The sequence below is a fragment of the Xenopus laevis genome, chromosome 8L (genome assembly GCF_017654675.1).
Source record: "Xenopus laevis strain J_2021 chromosome 8L, Xenopus_laevis_v10.1, whole genome shotgun sequence".
NCBI classification, from domain to species: domain Eukaryota; kingdom Metazoa; phylum Chordata; class Amphibia; order Anura; family Pipidae; genus Xenopus; species Xenopus laevis.
The window spans coordinates 91519496-91540524 of NC_054385.1; the positions used below are offsets into that span (position 1 = coordinate 91519496).

General features: G+C 37.9%; 1 protein-coding gene across 2 annotated transcripts in view; it reads right to left on the reverse strand.

Annotated features, from left to right (window-relative positions):
- jag2.L (jagged 2 L homeolog) overlaps nucleotides 1–21029 on the reverse strand; it is a 57327-nt gene that overhangs the window by 18796 nt on the left and 17502 nt on the right. For both annotated transcript variants that reach the window (XM_018230633.2, XM_018230632.2), the window contains exons 3-9: nucleotides 12101–12155; nucleotides 8148–8402; nucleotides 7748–7808; nucleotides 3056–3186; nucleotides 1728–1847; nucleotides 1079–1192; nucleotides 568–681 (exon numbers count right to left, since the gene is read on the reverse strand). In XM_018230633.2, the coding sequence (XP_018086122.1) occupies nucleotides 568–681; nucleotides 1079–1192; nucleotides 1728–1847; nucleotides 3056–3186; nucleotides 7748–7808; nucleotides 8148–8402; nucleotides 12101–12155 (850 nt within the window). The remainder of the gene's footprint in view (nucleotides 1–567; nucleotides 682–1078; nucleotides 1193–1727; nucleotides 1848–3055; nucleotides 3187–7747; nucleotides 7809–8147; nucleotides 8403–12100; nucleotides 12156–21029) is intronic.

The following is a 21029-nucleotide window of genomic DNA, read 5'->3' on the forward strand; positions in this document are numbered from 1 at the left end:
CTACAACTATTAGTATCTTGCTGAAGATGATAGAAACTGTAGTTCATCATGAGTCAGCCCACTGTTTGAACATCCTTGAGTATATTACAGATTAAAATTATATCAAAACCCATGCAGATGCATTATGCTTTTGTGATTATAGAATTGTGTGACTCTTACTATCACATGCAGTGTTTAGCTGAAACCAAAAACAAGAAAGACCAATTTGCCCAAAAAGCAGAAGATATTTCTATAAACTGGTTAGCTCACAGCCCACACACTTTGGGGAAAAAAAACTGACCACCACCAATGTGTGCCCATCACCATTGTGCAAGATTAGTAAAATAAACCCATAAAGAGAAACTGCATCCAGCAAACTAAGCCAGTCTGCTCTGCTTGCATGCCTGACAGCCCTACAACATGCATTGGTAAAAAACTCCCTGCTACCTATAACAGAGTTGAGGTCTACTGGTCTGTAAATATTTCACTTTTCTTCATTTAGTTTTGTCATTGCACGGAGGACACAATTACATTTACAATTAAAGCTTTAGGGAAGGGGGAAAAAAACCAAAACAAAAAAACACGTACCAAGCTGGCAGGTGGTCCCTGCCCACTGAGGAGGACAAATGCATTCAAAACCATTGATAAGGTCTTTACATTCACCCCCGCTTGCACAAGGGTTGGATGCACATTCATCAATATCTAAAAGGTAGAGAGGAGCATGTCATGAATTTCTTGCCATTTAAGAAAAAAAAAAAAAAAAAAAAAAAAAAAAAGAAAGAGAATCCTGAGATTAACCCACTGTTATATGACAGAGCTAACTGCAAAAAACACAAGAGAACTTGCTAATCTTATTATATCGAAAGTAAGCACCAAAGTACAAATATGACCACCATTGCAAGAATGGGATCTCAATTCTGTGACACTTACTAAAGGAACAGAGAAACTTGTAGTACAGCAACCTCTAGAGAGCCATAGACTGCAGATTCTGCTCTTCATGGCCATACAAGGTAGGGAGAATCCCGTTTGTAACATTATCAGCAAAGAGATCATTTTAGACATCTAAGAATTTAATAAAAGCTGAAATTTGTAAACATACCAATAGCACAAGTTGGTCCAGTCCACCCTGATGGGCAGAGACACTCAAACCCAGTAGATACCTCATGGCAGGCTCCATCATTGGCACAGGGGTTGGAAGTGCAGGCATGTTCAGCTTAAGTACCAAACAAAACCGTATTAATATCTTAAAGGAGAACTAAAGGTTAACTAAAGAAGTAGCTAGAAATGTTGTACATTATGTTTTGTGATTCTGTACCAGCCCAAGGCAACCTTAGCAGTAAAGATCTGAGTCTCCAAAGATGCCCCCAATACCCCCCCAATCTTCTTTTCTGCTGATTCACTGCACATGCTCTGTGCTTCTGTCACTTACTGAGCTTAGGGACCCACTCACAATAATATACAGTAAGCATAGAATAGAAATGTCACAATATGAGGCCGATTAGTAATTAATGCAGATAATTATTACATGGCAGCACAGAAACCAGTGCAACTAGCATCAGAATTTAATAATCAGCCATGTAGATTCAGCTTATATTGCAGACCAACTCATTTTCTGCTGGCTAATATGCGACAACCTCAAGCTTAGCTTAGATTTATAAAACGGTTAAACTCCTTTAAGAGTGCTAAAACAGAAGAACCTGTGTGAACATCAGTATGCATTAAATAAAAAAATAATAAAATAGGTATACCTATTTCACAGTTTTGTCCAGAATAGCCATCAGGGCAAGCACAGTAATATTTATCAGGTTCAGTGTTCATGCAAGTCCCTCCATTCAAACACGGATGGTGCGTCCCACAGTAGTTCAGATCTAAGAATAAAAATTCAGGAGACATGTGTAAAAGCATCCAAAGTTATCTTTCAACTGTCAGCCGACAGACAACAGACAGCCATTACCTTCCTGCTTTTAAACTTGCTCTAGTTACTTCAAGCTGACCTAAAGTTATCATCACTAGCTGCCCTGTCACTCTACTCTTTTTATGTGTGTGAACAAAAAAGAAACAGCAAATGATAATAGGGGGGTGAAGAAAGGCTGACAAATACTTCACATTTTCCTCACATGTGCAGGAAGGTTAAAGAAACAGTTCCTTTAACGTTTCTTTGCCTGAAACACAAAGCAAAGGCAAAGCTTGCTGGAGAATACCAATATCAGAAAAGAGTCCCATTTTATGGCAGTAGGAACTTAAAGTCTAGTAGGCTCCCAAATGGTGGGTGTTTAGAATAGTGGCTAGGGACAGCCTGAAAGTCCATAATTATGCGGCTTGGACAAAATACACATGCTGTGTATAAGGATACAAGCACCTCAAAGCTCCCAAGGGTAGAAAAACCCTTTATTCTTTGGGCACCTGTATTATTAAGTCAGACATTGGAAAAAAAAGTATTATAAATGTATCAGTGGAAAAAAATAAATGCACTTTTAAATGATTTTTTCTACATATTGAATAGTTATGTAGTTGGTAGAGATTGCATATTTGTTCTCCCAAGACATTTAGAATCATCACTTATTGTCCTAGATATTCTTGAAACTATAGATAAAATTGCCTGATTGCAGATCTATGAAAGCACTGCTACTTATTATGCTAGGTGGGCCCAGACTAAATTATGGAGGTCAAAGGGCGGCAAATATCTGAAAACCACGGCTCTAGACTGTACTGGATTCATACTCAAGACTGTGTGGTCAGAATAAAAAGCCTTCACTGAGGAGTCATTTGGGTCCTGAAGCGTTTGAGTGTACAGTGTCTGAAGCACCTTGCAATAAAAATTGGGATTACCTCATTTGAAGTACAAGAAGGTACTGGTGTTCTATTTTGTTGTACAGAATAAAAAGCCCACAACAAATTCTAAAATCTATTCGCCTTCGTATTTTAGAGAAAAACAAAATTCCCCAGAGAAAATTATTAGTCATTAGCAAATAATGGATTCAGTAATGGAGCAGTAATTACAGTCATTACCCAGCTTGGTTTTATGCAACATTAAAAACAAACATTGTGTATCATATATGAAGAAGCCCAGGTATACCTTTGTTGCAAAGCAGGCCACCCCAATTGGTCTCACATTTGCAGTCCCACGGCTCCTGGCAGCTGCCATGCACACAGCCAGGATATGGGACGCATTCACTGCAGTACAGCCCTTGCCAACCATAGTGACACCTTGGAAAGAAAAGAAAAATGGTAAAGGATCTAAATGCAGAAAAGGGACCTTTACATATGGAGAAGCCATGCCTTAAGGTCCAGTTTCTTAACCATTGGAAACCCCAAATGGTGTTTTAACTAGAACAGCAACTAGATTAAGTTTCCAAAAAACATTCAGATTACAGAAGCGTAAGAAATGGGTTTAAACCCCCCTGATGGCATTTCTTCTTTATATAGCAAAACCTCAATCCCAAGTGAGGAACTGGTCAGAGGTTAGTCAATTTGTTGTTCTACAGCATGAAAGCATTATTTCAAGAGCTCTGGGTGGGTGAAGGGGCAGCTGTCTTGTCAATTTTCTCATAGCTATTTTAGGAACCTTTTCCATACAATGAGTTTATTCATAGAAACCATTTATAAGAAGTGGTTTACTGCATTGCAGTTGAGTGGATATACAGTAGCATGCAAAAAAAAAAAAAAAATAATAATTATTTAGTTCTCTAGTTTCTCTGAACAAATGCTACATTAAAATTTCGTTAAGTGGACCTGTCACCCAGACATAAAAAAAAATGTATAATAAAAGTCCTGAAATTCAAATTATTTTTTTTAATTGAAGTGTTATGCTGTCAGCCGTCAATCAAATATTGAATGTCCTTCCTCTACGCCTTAGGCATAGAGGCGGGGCAAGCAATTACTTTCACTTTCCATTCAGCAGTTGCTAGATGTCACTGCTCCTCCCACATTCCCCCAGTTCTCTTAACCATTTAATTGTGTAACCAGTGCATGGGGATGTATATCAGGTCCCCCATTCTGGTGCACAAATAAGACTGAGATGATGGAAGGCTTGCCTTAATAACAGTGTCCACAAAATGGCTCCTGCCTGCTTGCTATAATTCTGCATTCCCAGACTGATTGAAACAAGATTCAAATAATGTATACAAGTTAATTTTACTTGACTAACATGATAAAATAGGATTTTGAAAAAATTTTGGGTGACAGGTCCCCTTTAAGCGATATTTTTATTTCTAACCACTGACACTGAACCAGGATTTATGCTGTGGACCTATTATGATGAAAACTTGGGAACTGTGGGTTTCTGGATAACATTTTTCTGGAATATGGATCACCATACCTTAAATCACCTATTAAAAATGTAAACATTTAAAGGGGCCCTGTCACCTAAAAAAATATTCCAAATCCTATGTTATGACTTTAGTTAAGCAAAATGAAATTATTTGAATCTGGTTTCCTTTGGTCTGATACTTCATAATTTTAGCAAGCAGGCAGGAGCTATTTTGTGGACACTGTTATTAAGGCAAACCTTGCATCATCTCATAATATTGTTTGTGCACCAGAATGGGGGACCCGATGTCCATCCCCATGCCTTGGCTTCACAATTAAATAGTAACGAGAGAGGGGGAATGTGGGGAGTGCAGTGACATCTAGGAAGTGCTGAATGGAAAGTGAAAGTAATTGCCTGCCCCTATGCCTAAGGCATAGAAGAGGGGCAGACAATATTTGATTGACGACTGACAGCATAACACTTCAATTAAAAATTCGAATTTCATGTTTAATTTGAAAAGGACTTTTATTATACATTTTTTTATGTCAGCTGAGATTTTTAAATGAGTTTAAAACATCTACGAATGCTTTAATAAAAAATAGAGTTTGGATTTCATGTTTAATTTGAAAAGAACTTATTATACAGCTTTTTATGTCTGGGCGACAGGTTCACTTTAAATAGAAGGAAAAGGTTAATCACTGGCAATTTGTTAGGCAAAAGGTATAAAACAATATTTCTTTATATTCCAAATAATAAAACATCAAAAATGGCCGTTCAGTAGAACATACACAGCACTATAAGCAGAGATATCCATACCACCTAGCAGTATATTACGAGACAAAAAGGAAGCCACCACAAGAGACTGATACACTTGCCAAGGATGAGAATACCCCAACATTTCGGCACTATAGCCTTTGTCAAGGGGAGTGCCCTCAATTAATTTGTATTTCTGTTCAAATTCATTTGCCAAATTACCTAATTTTCAGTATTGTGATTTGGGCCAAACCTAAATCCTTGATTCAATACATCCCTGATTTCTTAAGATTCAACTTTAATGCTATGACATTAAAAAAAATGTATAGGCAGAAACATTTCTGCCAAAGACTTGTTTATTTCCCAGAGGAAAGGTTTGTTAATCAGAGGGGTAAGCCAGCTCTACAATTATCTAGGAAGATTAAATGGAGACTTCCTGTATAGCAGGAAGTCTGGTTTCATCCCAGCTGGTACAGGTGATGGGCTAGCTATAAAGTGAGCTTCCTTATTACAAAACACACACATATATTTAAACTACATTACACACAGAGACATGATTTCTAGGATCGACCCCTTTGAAGTCATTAAATATCTGCTCTAAACTAGAACACATATTAAATTCATTTAGATAAGGTTTTGAAAGATAAATGTGTGTTAACTGGCCAGTGATAGATTCAGGTAGGAAATGCCTGGTATGTCATCTGCCACATAAATAAAAGAAGAAAAAAGTAAAAATGTGTTTTTCCAGGTCGTTTCATGCAAATTAACAGCGAAAAAGATGAAAGAGACAAGTCTAAAATGAAAGCCTATTTTTGCCCAACTGTAACCCAGGTGCCTTTGTTCATCATATTATAAGCACTCAAAGCTAGTATTTCCAGGTCAAGGCAAAAAGGTCATGTCATGGTCAAAAGGCTACTCACCACCATGTCCCCGAGAGGTTATTTTTAAACAAGTTGACCTACAGCACATTTTAACCTTTGTTAAATATCTTCCCTAATTTACCACTAACAAGTAACTTAAGAACTAATTGAAGTTGTAAAACCATACGTCTGCTAGATTTTTATAGTTATCTTCCCCTTTAACAAACTGGAGACTACAGTCAAAGCTTGATGGAAATATAAACAAATAGAAATTGCGTAGCCTAGATAACCTTATCAGGCTTCTATGCCTGAACCAAAGCAATTGTTATGTGGAGGATACATTAACCTTGCAAGGCATAGGCTTAGAGAGAGACAACATTTCATGGAGGCACCTAAAACGATTCTTTAAATAAATTGCACCCAGAAACAGCTGGCACGGCCAATACCGATGTGGGGATGCAATAAACAAATACAGATGTGAAATATTTGCCCTCTGCAGCTCCGAGGTAACTTCTAATATCCTCATATTTTGCAACTGGGGGTACTTTATTTATTATAATACACGAATTTCAGTGAGTCATGTGACAGAAATGACATCAGAACTCACCGTTTATAACTGATGACATCAGAACTCACCGTTTATAAGAATATCATTTACAGGATATTCATAGCTTTTGTGTATTATAAAGGTATATCCAACATGAGTGTGTGTTGACAAAGACATTTTTATGCATGTATGCAATTTGCCACTGGACAGTTTCACACATACATCCCAAGTTAAAACAAAACCAAATTCTGCTCTAAGCAAAACCGTTAAAATTATATATTGCCTTAAAAGTTTAAAGAAAATGAAAAGAGTGGATGTGATCTTTACTGTAAAGGAATACTGTGACATACAGCGCACTTATTTTACAAAAGTATAATCAGTTCAGACTTTCCACTTATGTGGAATTTCCAGGCCCACACTTAAAGGGCCCTATACTATACAACAGCTTCCACTTTTGCAAAATACAAAAATTCCAAATGTTAAGGCAGTAGTGGCTTTTCAAAGGTCCAATCATTAGGTGCTACAAAATTGCAAAAAGCTCTATAAACATTCAAGTACCAAAGCACGACCAACAGCATTGAAAAAAAAAAAAAAAAAATACATCCTGTTATTTCTCGTCTGGGACATTAACAAAATGTTTTCCTGGTTACTAGCTGGCCTTCACAACAGAAACAAAGCCAGAACAAAGTTTTCATAAAAGAAAACAAATATATGTGCCTGCATATGGTGTGTTTGATTCACTTTTCCTGTGCATTAAATACACAAACAAACTTGCATAGGTAGAGATTTGAGCATGAAAGTGATTTTAAAGGAACTGGGTGATTTTTAAAATAAAACTGGGTAAATAGGCTTTGCAAAATATGAAAATATTCCCAATAAGCTTAGTAAAAAATTTAATCTGTAAAGGCTGGCATAAGCAGATGTCTAATGTAATCGCCAAAACACTACTACCTCCTTTGAGCTCTCAACTTTTAGTCAGTTGATGATTAAAGGGGGTCCAAATGGGACATAACTGTTGAGTTAGTTTGCTTGTGAGCGTGAAAGTCAAGATGAAAGAAAGTACTGTATCCAATTCCTGTCACACAACAGAAGAAGTTGGGTGGGCTATCTGAAGGCCTGGGGAGAATCAGTGATGGCGGGCATGTGGAATATTAGAACCAGTAAAGAGAACAGAGCTGCAGATATCAACTTGCTGACAGTTATTATGATTTTAAACAGTGAAACCCCAAGTCAAGCTACCAAATTATTTTTAGGATACATAAATGACTAATATCCGCAACACCGATTGATTTTTGAAAAAAACAAACAAAAATAATGGATCTGGATTGATATTGATAAAAGAAGAATGTCAATACTTACTTGCATTCACCAGGTACTGTGCATCTGCCATGAAGCAAGTCACACCCCTGCTTGCATATAGCTGTTAAAACACATTAAAATGATTGGAGTGACATAAAACAATTAGTTCATTCCACACAATTAAATTAAGCCAAACTGAAGGGTAAACAATGAGAACTCTGAAAATGTATGATCCCCGCTTCATGCATCAATGCTTGGTTCCCCAGACAGCTTTAAAATCCTGCTGCTGTCATGTCTTGCAGAGTTGTCTTACAGTGGGGACTTAATGATGAACAATTATGCCGTACATTTAAAATACACAAGGAGCTCTCTTACTTTGCCAGTAGTTGTGAAAGATTTATATAAACATGCAACTAGAAACTAAAAAACATCAGTAAACGCAAGACTACATGAAAAATACCTTGCTTGCACTCTGCTCCCATCCAACCTTCCATGCAGGCTTTGTTTCCATTACTGTCACACGTGTAATGACCAACAAAGTCATTTCTTGGTCTGCAGAACTTGTTGCACATAGAACCATAGTAATTCTCATCGCATTTGACCCTTATCTTTACATCGAATTGGGCAACATGTCCAGTTAATGGCAACAGGGTCCACTGGTCCTCAGGGCTGGTCACTCCAGCATAAATAACTCGATCTATCAGGAGATCTTCGTCTAAAACAAAATAGAATTTTAAAAAATTATATCAATAAAAATAATATTTGCAAAAGATAGACCAAGCTTCCTTTATTCATCCGGTTAAAATTTCAAGCCCAGCCGTTTCTACTGACACCAAACCGGTGTTGGTACACTGGTGGAAGCAATCCAACTTAGAAATTTATGTATATCTCTACTTATTTTGTGAAGCCACAACTTTCAGTAACCTGATGGCTGAGGCCTCTCTAAGCATCAGTTAGAGGGTTATAGAATTGATAATGGCTGTTTAACAATACAAGTACTCCTACAAATAAGTGTGATATTACTTATTTCGTCAGGGTGCCATCTGGGTCCAGATTATTAAAAAGAAGAATACATGTAAACTGCTAAATTGTGAGAAGACACAAAATTGAGTTAACTGGGAGAGTAAGAAAAATTAAAAAACAGTGAGTAGTTTATCTTTTTGAGGTCATTTAAAAGACAAACCACACAGACATGGACAGCAACAAATCACTACTGGAGGCACCAAAACTATTTCAAGTTTGCAATTCATGTAAAAAGGCAACAGGACATTTCCTAGTCAACAATGTGAACAGGATGCAGATTGCAAAGTCCATTCCTGCATTCTCAGACTATTTCTTTAGGGAAAGAGGGTGGGGGAAAAAAAAAACAAAAAACCTTTTTAAACAGTTTTCTGCACGAAAAAGTTTTTAAATCAATGTAAAACTGAACTGTTTTGTGCAGAACATTCAGCTCTCCTCCAGCAATATACTCAAATTTCCACAGTGCCTTGCAAGCTTCAGGGATTCAATTCATGAAATATATACGGTATACCTCCAACAAGGAGGAATGTATTGATTTTTATAGGATTAGTCCAATTAATTTCTATTTTTTTGTGTAAATCCTAAGAGTGTTAGGTGTTACTTGAGGTAAACACACACGTACTTTATTTGGGAGAGCATTCCCTTTAATAGTAGAAATCCTATACTCTTTTCAGTTGGGCTTTACCATGCAACGCCACCCCTCCTTCAAATTGTGATGAGATGGATTCAATGACTTGAAGTCTCTGCTTTCCAGAGAATCTGTCCACAACCATCCACTATAGAAAACAGACTTCAAGTCACATAATCCATACCATCACAATGGATTTAGGTAGAATCAAGTATGCCAACTAAATGAACTCATGTCAAAAGGGAATTTTGTTTTTAAAAGTTACATTTCTCAGAAAACCTACATCTCATACAGCACATCAGTTCCATGTGAACAGTAGGATATGTCTGGTGACACTTAAATCACCAATTTGGAACAAGTTTAAGTGCAAATGGTGTATTTGGGAAACTGCTAGGCTAGCTCAGTTGACTTATCACCTAGGTTTAAACAATTTCACTTTTATAAATCAGATTGGAAGTAAATGATGGAATTCCCTATGCCTACGATATACAGTAGTTCTTATGCATCAATTTAGAAAGAGGAGACAAAATGTTATTAAACATCAGGAGCCTGCCAGATCGCATTAAGTGCCAACCAGTAGCATGAGTGTCAGATTGGTAGAGGATGCATTTCTAAAATAAACGTGACTGGCATTTCTGCAAGTAATAAATATGTACCTATTCAGCAAGCTCTGACAGTGCCAGACGCACACACATTTATACACAACACATGCCTTGTGTGGGAAGCAGAATCAGGTCACACATACATTTTTTTTTTTAACATTTTTTTTAGAACACCAACATATTCCACAGTGTTGTACATTACATGGGGGTATACATTAAAAACAGAGGACATCACACAAAAACCACAAATAACCAATATAAGAGGTAGAGATAGATTAAGTTTGGCATGCATTTAAATATTTAATATGTATATCCTGTATTAGTAGAAACTCTAGAGCAGCTTCAAGAAGCACTAGACTAAAGAAGCTGCTGTTTAGCCATGGGGGCAGCCATTTAGGCTATAGGGCATACGTTTACATAGCAGATAAACAGCAAACCATACAATATATAGTGGTTAAAAAAATTACTACTCCTAAAAACACGAGTGCCACAGTGGAATCTTCAGGTCAGGATCCCCAACCGTTGTAATGTGGATTTTTTCCCCTTCTTGGGTATATGAGCAGGAGCTCTGCTTCGGATTGGACAACACCCATTAGTCTTTCATTGTTTCCCAGTGAGGGTTTTTAACTTTAACTTTTGTGCTAATGGCAAAATGGGGCACTTTGACATCCACTGGTTTAAGGCAGAGTATAGTGGCTGAAAAAAGTGGAGTGGTAATAGGCGAAAAAAAAAAAATCAAGCAGGGAGAGGTTTGAAGTTTGACAGCCGCTTGGCAGTGGCAGTCAAAACACTACTGTGACGCAAGCCTTACAAAGGAAAATAAACAGGACACAAGTGTCATCCATGGCTCTAGATCACAAAATAAAAATAGAACTAGATTTCAAAAGACAATTTTAGCACTCCGTTTTCTTAAATTTAAAGTTATTTGTAAGCCACATGTCTGAATTTCATGGAACAAACCACTCTCTCCACTATGCAAGAATAGAACAGAGCAAGAACACCTAAGAATTAGATATGCCATATTTATGCCTAGATATTTATATACTGATATTACAAACTAAAGGTACCAAAGACGTCTGCTTTGATGAAAAATTCATCATACAGATTGGTTTCTAATCTTATACTACCACTCCAAGGGATTCCCAGAGATCAGAGGACATGCAACAACATATTCTAGTTGACACACTGGTAGCATAATGGAAATAAACAGTGTTTTCTGGCTACAATATACTTAGGGTTGCCACCAGCCGATGTATTACCGGCCTGACCAGTAAAAATTATGGTTGATCCCAATGTTATTAACAGGCAAAAATGATAAATATACAGGAAGGCCGGTATTTTTTCCAGAAAAGGTGGCAACCCTAAATATACTGTACTTACAATCTTGTGTTGTTCCTGTATAGCCTGGGTGCTTTACTCAAGAAAAATATATTTTTGCATAATGAAAAATAATGTTGCTTATTTCTGAGCAACATTCTGATGCACATTTAACATTTAAAGGACCAGTAACTAGGGATGCACCAAATCTACTATTTTGGATTCGGCCGAACCCCCAAATCCGTCACGAGAGATTAGGCCGAATACCTAAAACGAGGCTACGCCCCGCTTCTTGGGGCAATTAATCACCATGAACACTATTTACTAATATCTGACCTCTTAGGCAAAGACAGAACAAATTAACATTGCTCTGATACCCAGCAGCCCCAATTACCTGAAATGCACAAGTAGACAGTTCAACGAAATGGGTACACAAGAACATCACAGTTGTGTACAGGTACTGAGATAACAGATGGGCAGCAGGATAATTCACCACACATCACCAGGCTTCGCCGTTTAAAAAAATGGAGTAATTTTTTACGTGTTTTTTTAGAGTAACTTCCACCAGAACTTGCTTACAAAGGTCTGAAGCAATGTAAAATAATGGTGGAAAATCTGGCATTCATATGGTGTAAAATAAAACACACCTTGATAAACTTCATTTTACACAGCATGATAAATATGCCTCCAAAGCCTTTAAAATCACCTTCTGCGGAGCACAACGTCAGCCCAGACTAATGAGTAAGGACACTCTTCGTTGTGCATAAAATTTTAAAAAAATTAATACACTTTAGTAATAAAAAAAAGAATAAAAATAAATAAAAAAATAAAAACCTTTGAACTCACCCACTTTGGTGTCATTGTCCCAGTCCCAAGCCTCTAAGATTAATGTAAATGACCTCTGAAAGACAAGATAAGTAGAATTAGAGCATCTCTTTATTAAAAAAAAAAAAAAAAAAAAAAGAAGAAATGCTTAAACACAATATGCCATACATTAGCTTCCACAATTTCATTTATACAAACACACCCAGATGCACACCATTGAAAAAATACTGTTTAGAGTTGTGGGACCAGTTACCCAGAATGCTAGGGACCTGGGGTTTACCGGATAAGGGGGCATTTCCATAATTTGGATCGCCATATCTTAAGTCTACTGATTTTAAGCATTATTTAAACCCTATAGGAATTTTCTGTCCTCAATAAGGATTCATTAGTACGGTTTTATTATTACAGACAAAAAGTAAGTAATTTTTAAATATGTGATTTAATTAAATTGAAGTATATTGGAGATGGCCTTTCCGTAATTCTGAGCCGGTTGGATAACAGATCCCATACCTTTAAATAGTTCTATCTTGGAGAATAAAACGTGTTTACAGTAATATATTTCCCCCTTTTTATTGGTATGCACATTAAATTAACTACTATTTCAGTGCGAATAACGGCCCTGCACGTACACATGTTCATACAGCTAGGCATTTGAAGCAGTGTTTCCATTGCTTGTCCATCATATTGAGCAACATCTACAGGTAGTAAAGGACAAAGGGCTGTTCCTATTACCCATCGACAAGCCCATTTAGATAGTCAGCAACAAAAACCTCCATCAAAACAGCTTTTGTGGTTGAAGAAGTATATGAATGGGGCTTAAAATTAAATGATGACACTAGAACTAGTCTGAATGACCTTGTGTCTTGCTACTGGTAAAATGATTACGCCTTAGAGAAAGTCCTAAATGGCAGGAGGTTGCCAATCATTATTAAGTACAATAAACATCACAAGGACACCGAGGGATAGGCCTTACTTACCAAGTGGAAATGCACACAATATAAGTAAACAACATTTATTTAGTTACAAACCTACACTGCAAATGCCGTAGAAAAAGGACATCTGGCAGGTTGTTTCTTAGTGTGCGCAAATAATTAAACATGTTAATCACCCAGGGGGGGGAAAAAATACTGTTCTGTTGCAAATCTAGTGCCTAGGTGCAAAAACATATCTATCTTTAAGCCTATCCTTAGGATTCCCCAACAGCTCATGCTTTCTAGATAATTGCACAAAAAAAATCCCATGGGATCAATAAGTGAACAGCTACAGAATCCCTAAATATCAGTATCTGCTTTGTGGTATTCACATGGCGTCCCAGTCAGAGAAGAATTTGTTTACAGACAAAAAAAAAAAATCATAACGAATATACATTTAGCCCTTGGGGCAAAGGCGGATACTTTTTTAATGGTGGCATTAAATTGTGTCCAATGCTTTTAGATTGTAAGCTCTTTTGATCAGGACCTGCTTTGGTTATTTGTTTTGTATGTTTTCAACCAACAGCACAGAGTGAAAATAAATTGTGTTGTCGCATGGTGGATCACAAAAATACATTGAACAGTCATCTCAGTCTAGGCAAGGTCACAAAACTAGATACTTCGCCATATCTGCTCATTTAGCTACAAGTCCAACTTCTGGATCTTAATTCTTACCTATGAAGACCTGTTGAGGGAGAGCAGTTATCAATGGGCTTATGCAGTCCTCCATCGACAGGATTTTGTAACCTGCCTGGACTGTCTGCCCCTACACAAGACTGATCTACCAGTTCAACACCCACACGTCAGATTCTCAGTGCCTGGGAACAGAAATAAATACTCCCAGATTCAGAACCCAGTGTCTTTTGCTACTACTCCAGATACACTTTGGAGTTAAATTCTCTGGCTTACTGAAGAGCAGCCAAATGACAAGTTTAGAAACGCTTTTAGAAGTCAGTGCCAACTACAGAAAGTCATCCCTACATACCACAGGGATAGCATCTCCGAAAGGAAGATCAAGTAACCAAGGAGTAATGTAAATACAAACTGATTTCAGTTATAAGATACAGGAATTCCATTGCTTGCACAAACAATAAAATAACACCAGCATACACAACATTAAGAATTTTGGTTAAGGAACCAAATTAGACATGAAAGATGTCCTATCCCCAGTTCTACCATTTGCCCAAGCCGAGTAGACCTTCTAAGCCAGCAATTGAAAGATTCAGGATTTCAGGGTCTAACAAATTTTAACTACTTAATGGGCTCATCACCCCAGAAATGTTTCCCCCATTAGAGCTGCAAGAGATATTTTCCACTGTTTGGATAGGGGAAACAGTCACTTATAACGGCACAACAATTCGGGTTTTTGCTGAAGCTTAAAAGGAGACTGAAATACTAATTTGATATGTGGATTCTCAGGCCCCAGTGACACCCTTCAACCAACATGATGTTGCAATATTAATTTTTTTTTTAGAAAGAGTTAACTAAGGAAAGATTAAAGATTCGTCTACTACCGAACCAAATCCAAATGTGCATATCCAAATTAGAGGCCAGAAGGTGAAAGACAACCGCGCGTGTAGTTAAACTTTTTTTTAAACTTCCGGTTTGTGTGACGTCACGTGACTAGGGATTAGATTCGTCCGAATCCTGCTGAAAAAGGCAGAATACCAAATGAAATCCTGGATTAAGAGTTGACACTGAATAGTAGGTTACTCCTAGACTAAATATGGAGTGGAATGTCATACCTATTTTTTGCATTTAATTTTTTTTTGCATTTTGTGTATACAAAAATTGTGTGAGAAGAACAGGCCGCAGAAATACTAGTCCTAGTATTTGTGGCGGCTAAATATAGAGGGGGTCATATATTTCCCCAGTTCAGACTGCCTGCTGGCATCACTGGTTTAAGCTCTGTTCTTTTACATTCTGACAAAACAAACAAACACAGTTTATACTAGATGAACTACTAAACTGCGTACTTGGTAGGATCAACAGAATGCAGCATGCAAGGCTTCAAGTAGAAACCTGACTGATTTTTCTACAGATTAAATGAAGTGCAACATGCACCAAGACTAAATACTTGTGGTTTCTGTAATGGGACCAGCACCTTTGTGTTCTAGTTAAAAGAGAATGGCATTAATAGATTCTTAACTAATACACATTTTGTTTTTTGAAGTACAGCTGGAGAAAGTTTTGTGTGCTAGTTTTGACCCTCAAAGCAAGACTGAAAGTGAAATGTACAGGGTGTTGTTTTGACTGCCAACAGGGAATATGAATTAATAGACGTAAAGACTTTGTAAGCAGAGAAAGGGCTCAGTTAGGCAAGTGAAAGAAAGGTGCTTAGATGTATAAATATGAACAATACATAGCAAGCACAATGTAATTCCTTTGCAGCACTTAGGTTTAGAAACATGGGGTGAATGGTCTGCAGTCGCCATCCAGTCTAAAACAATAGTGGTTATTTTAAGCTGCAGTCAAAATGACCTGTGTGCCTTACGGCTCTTACACACAAGAGTTTTGGGCTGCGCCCCCATGTGTTCCATTTCAATCCATTCAACCACAGAGGAGCGCAGGGCCAGATGCACTCAATTTTTCAAGCTCTCGTCCTCAGGATGACACATTTAATAGCCGAACGCAGGTGGAATGCAGCATGTTGCAGTGAAATGGAAAGCAAGCGAGCACAACCCAAAAGGCTTGTATGTAAGAGCCCTTAGGCCAAAGAGTTGCATGGAGAACACTTTTGCTTTGACTTATTGTGTAGAAATGCAACAGTTACCAGTGCCAACAGCCCCAAATAATTCACTAACAATTACTGTTATGCCCCTCCCCCAATTAAGACCAGTGATTTCTTACAGTGGTCAAGTGTGAGTAAATCAGCCCAAAGGCACTCGCACCCACTGTAAAATTTTAATAAAACTGCAACATTAACCGAGCTGGCCAGAAGAGCTACAGCACATCACAATACGGGCAAGACTGGCTGGAACAGCTCACACTCTCAGGACTTGCATCAGGAATCTATAGAAATCGGAAAGCACTGCCACTCTGGCTATTCACACTAGCTACACTTCACGTTTGGACTGCTGCAACAGAAGGTAACTGATTAGCAGTTCTTTCCCTAGAGCCAGAACCAGCGAACAGATATGGATAAACAAATACTGCTTTTCAACGGCAATTACATTTACAAGCGAACTTCAAAAACACCGAAAATGTATAATGGATGTATATTGGAAAGTTGCTTAGAATTAACGCTTGCTTTCATTATGCAAGTTTTTTGGGGGGGCGATCAATTGCAAGGAAAAACAAATATACAATGCTGCTTACACTTAATGGAAATATATAAACAGCTACGAGCACAGGGTTAATATCCTAAAAAAGAAACACATGACAAAAAGAGAACTTATTTTGGGCAGGTCTGAAAAGCGGGCTGTAGGCGGACCACATTGGCATGTGTTTGCAGTCATTACTTGGCAACAATGCCTATGGCCCCATGCGATCTGTCAAGCATGAATGAACAAAGGGCACGAAGCATGCACATCACCGCAATAGGCATGTTGCTGAATACACATACACTTACGGCATATAAGCAGAGATCCTTTGTGTGCTCCTCCTCATACATATACACTACTTTCCTAATGGGAACAGAAGTATTGCCGAAGACAAGCCTTTGTCCTACGGATAGATCTGGGACTTGTTTGCCCAAAACAGAGCTGGGGTACCAGTGTGATCCATACATTTAAGCTGCGCAGCATACTGTACACCCAAAGTCTGTAGAATTCCAATTTGTTGCCTAAAAGTTCTAATATAGTACATTCTAACACCAACACACATGGTGGCCAAGTGCATTTATATGCACAAACCCTGAAACAGTGTATTACAGAAATTAATGAAATGTCACATTTGAAGAACCAGCCAATTAGATATCAGCAATCATAAAGGGATGCTAGATATTTTACTCATCAGTTTACTGGAAAAGTCAGAAAATACAATGTAGAGAATTACTATAAATATGCTGTATGTTCTACAGAACGTCTGGTATTATTAGAACAAGTTTTTACGGAAGAGAAACTTGTTTCTAAACTGCACATCCCATTAGAAGTCAATTTAAATTCAGAATCAAGCATAATCCAGCACACGGCCTTTATGCAAAAAGCTTTCATATGAAAAACAAAAAGACACCCAAAACACTATGCCCCACATATAATAACAGACAATAAGCTAGCCCTGAGCAGTAATCCAAAGCAACCAAAATTATGTATGCTTTTAAACTGGAGACCAGTAAATGATATCTGCTGATTGGATGTTATAACTTGGTGTTTGTCCATCTCATATGAATAAGCTGTATTTATCATGAGAAATAGTATACTTTTGCTGCTTATATTTTATCAAGAAATTAGTACAAAAGGTGGTTGATAACTAAGGGCTCTATTTACCAACATTTCTTCATGAATCTCTAAAAATGTGTGTTTTTTCTAGATTTCTTTAAAACTATAAACATTAGAAATTTATTAAGTGTACAAACCACAAAAAAAAAAAACTTAAATACAAAATTTCATCTGGTAAAAGTTGCAGAGGCCCTATAGAAATCAATTGGAGTTGCGCTGATCCTATTTAACGTTTTTAATCAACCACATCTTTAAAGAGAGCAGGCCCACAGCTCCCTCTCACTTGCATTCATATATGCCAAATAAGCACCATTTAGCCTTTGGTATGGCCAGCTGAACCAGTCTTTTACCAGTTGGTCAGTCCATGCATGAAGAGTTTTCAATGACCATATTGAGGACATTTTTATGAAAGCAGTTTTATTAAAGCAAGAAAACATGCAAGCAAAATGTCACTTTATAAAGTACAACACATATACAGCTATAAGGAGGTCCATTATATCAAATTATTTAAGCCTATGACATTATTGGAACCTACAGTTTTCTATATAAAAGGGTCTTTCAACAGTTTGGATCGCCATACCATAAGGAGAAATCCAAAAGGAATGTTTGCCATGAACATGGATTTATGGTAGTACAGTAATGCAGTTCTAAGGTACTGATTAGTTGCAGAAAAAGGGGTTAATGCTCTTAACAGCTTGTCTATGGGGGGAAAAAAAAAAAAAAAAAAGGAGCAATGAATATATAAAGTCGGTAAAAATTTGGGATTATTGTTGTTCCTTTCTTTAAATTTGAAAACAAACCGAGTAAAATAATTGTGAAATATCTACAACCTTAAGCTCTAATCTTTTGGCAGACACTGTCCCATTTCCCAGTTACCCCCATAATGCTTTACATTGGCATTAAGCAACTTTTCAAAGTATGACACACTCAAGCAGATACTGTGCGCTGATTTGGACCTTTACACTGAATTGGCTGTGTATGGATCCAAAATGGTAATCTTCCAATTCAACATGCAGAATTTGTTAGAATACCCCACTGGATCAAGCTCACATCAGGGAACAGGACACACCGGCACAACATGGGTAATTTCAGCAGGTAAAACCTTGCTCGTTTATTGCAGATGCAACGTTTCGGGGCGTGACCCCTTTCTCAAGCATGAGATGTGTGTCCTGTTCCTACGTTGTTTCTGAGGTTGCCCATTCCCTCGAGCATCGAGCACCTGGGAGTCGCTGAAGTCTGGACGGCCAGGGTGTGCGAGTGTAAGTCTTTCTTCAAGCTCACATCAGTCCATGTATGGGCTCAGTGGATGGTGACATTTCAATGGATACATGCGAGTCAAATTGATGCCAATGTCATGATTCTGCTCATCAAACAGGTGGAAAATGGAGTTCTGGTCAAAACCATTGACTCAATGTATGGCTAGAAAAGGTAGACCTAAGACCTGTTCTCGCCTTGTGCAGTTAGGCCAGGACAAGACTGCGGATCCGCTGCCTCTCCTCTTCCTGCACCCCGAAGCATGGTCTCCGCTCGGGTGCAGGCAGACACATTGGATTTCGCAACATTTTGCGCCGAAACCCGCCCTGCCTTCAGAATACAAGGGGAGCAGCAGCGTAGCAGATTCTCTATTTGCAGATAATCGACATTCATCAACTTCGTCTGGCCCTAGCCTTTAGGGCATTTAATGAACCTTAGTCTGTTCTGTGCCATTTATCCCTGTACATATAAACACAATGTGCAGGCTTCATATGTAATAATCAAGTTATAGCTATGAATACATTCAGTACATACTCAGGAGTAAGGCAATAACTGTTTTAATGTAAAATTTAACTGCAATTATGGCCATATGAGGTCCTCCATTCACCACTATCTCCCTGAACTAAAAATAAAAAATAAACTCCATACAGTATACACATTGAAATCAGATGTGTGGGATGAATAGCAGATTTGGAGCCATTTAGGTGTCAACAGTGCCTTCTTTAGGTTCACAGGAAACAGGCAAAGCCAATGTTCTTATAAAAGCACACAAATCAAAATCTGAATTGATACCTTTAAATTTACAGAAACACTAGTATATTTTAGATAAGCAACAAGGAAAATCCATGGAAGGGAGAGGCCAGAGGCATGAAGCTGCCTATAATAGAGTTCTGACTCAAGGTTAAATTGTCATTCCTATCGGTATGTGTTTCCTTGCTCTAGTTTCTAACAGCTTGCAGTCTCCAGTGTAGCTGGATCCCACCAGTATCGGATAACCGCTTATTCCTGGCAAAGCCTTGGAAGAAAATGACGCTTTCTTGTCATAGAATCACAGACTAATTGCCACACTCTAGATATTTGGTAATTTACACATCTCAAACCTTTGATCAAAATGGCAGGGCAGTAAACATGCTTGGTTAATTAATGGCAATTCACGAAATGTAGATTTATTTACCCTTTGCAAACACAAATTAATAAAGAAAATTAAGTAAAGAAAATTAGACAGGTATCCAGCCAGCATCATGCCTAAACATTTCTGAGCACTTTTGAATGTCAGATAGGCTAACCAGACAGATGTGGCTACATGCTGCACAAGACACACACTGTATAAGAGGAAGACAGATGCTCTAGAACAGGGATCCCCAACCTTTTGAACGCGTGAGCAACATTCAGATGTAAAAGGAGTTGGGGAGCAACACAAGCATGAAAAATGTTCTTGGGGTGCCAGATAAGGGTTGTGATTGGCCATTTGGTAGCCCCTATGTGGACTGTCAACCTACAACAGGTTCTGTTTGGCAGAACACATGGCTTTTATGCAACAAAAACTCGACTCCAAACCAGTAATTCAAAAATAAGCACTTGGTCCGAGGCCACTGGGAGCAACATCCAAGGGGTTGGAGAGCAACATGTTGCTCACAAGCTACTGGTTGGGGATCACTGCTCTAGAAGAAAGTCACTCAATCGCTTCTACTTTCAAAAAGCTTTCCGTAATTCTAGTTGTGTGTTTTATTGAAAAAGTAAGAGATTCCAGGTCCCAAGCATTCTATATAACAGTTCCTATACTTGTAATATATTGCATGACTTATGGAATGTCTAGGGACCACTATCATGGCATTAAAGGGCAAATAAAAACCAACAAAGAGTTAGAAAACAAATTATGTACTTTATGCACATGACTTAAAAGCAAAAAACCAAAGATACAACATAAATGCAACAACGCATGACTTCAAAACTGCTCTATCTTTCTGTTCATAGTTAGCCCTTCTCTGGAGTCTACATAATATTAGCACATATAAAACGTGGAGAAGCCGGTCTTCATTCTCATATGCCATTTTCAGCAATACATGTTGCTGCAGCTGAATTTCCATCCCAAATACCTAAATGGTCATCAGCAGCACAATTCATAATCTAGATTGCAAGCAAGATCGAACAAGAAAAATCCCTCTCTATGGATCAATTATTTTTGAAGCCAAAATAGTAAAAAAATTGTTTGCTGTGGGGCGGATAGGTATTCCGATCGTATGCATTCAAAAAACTCAACCCTGCAGCATGCAAAATGCATGGATATCAAATGGTTGCAGAGATACCAATGCAATACCCCTTTAATGTGACCTATACCATAAACAA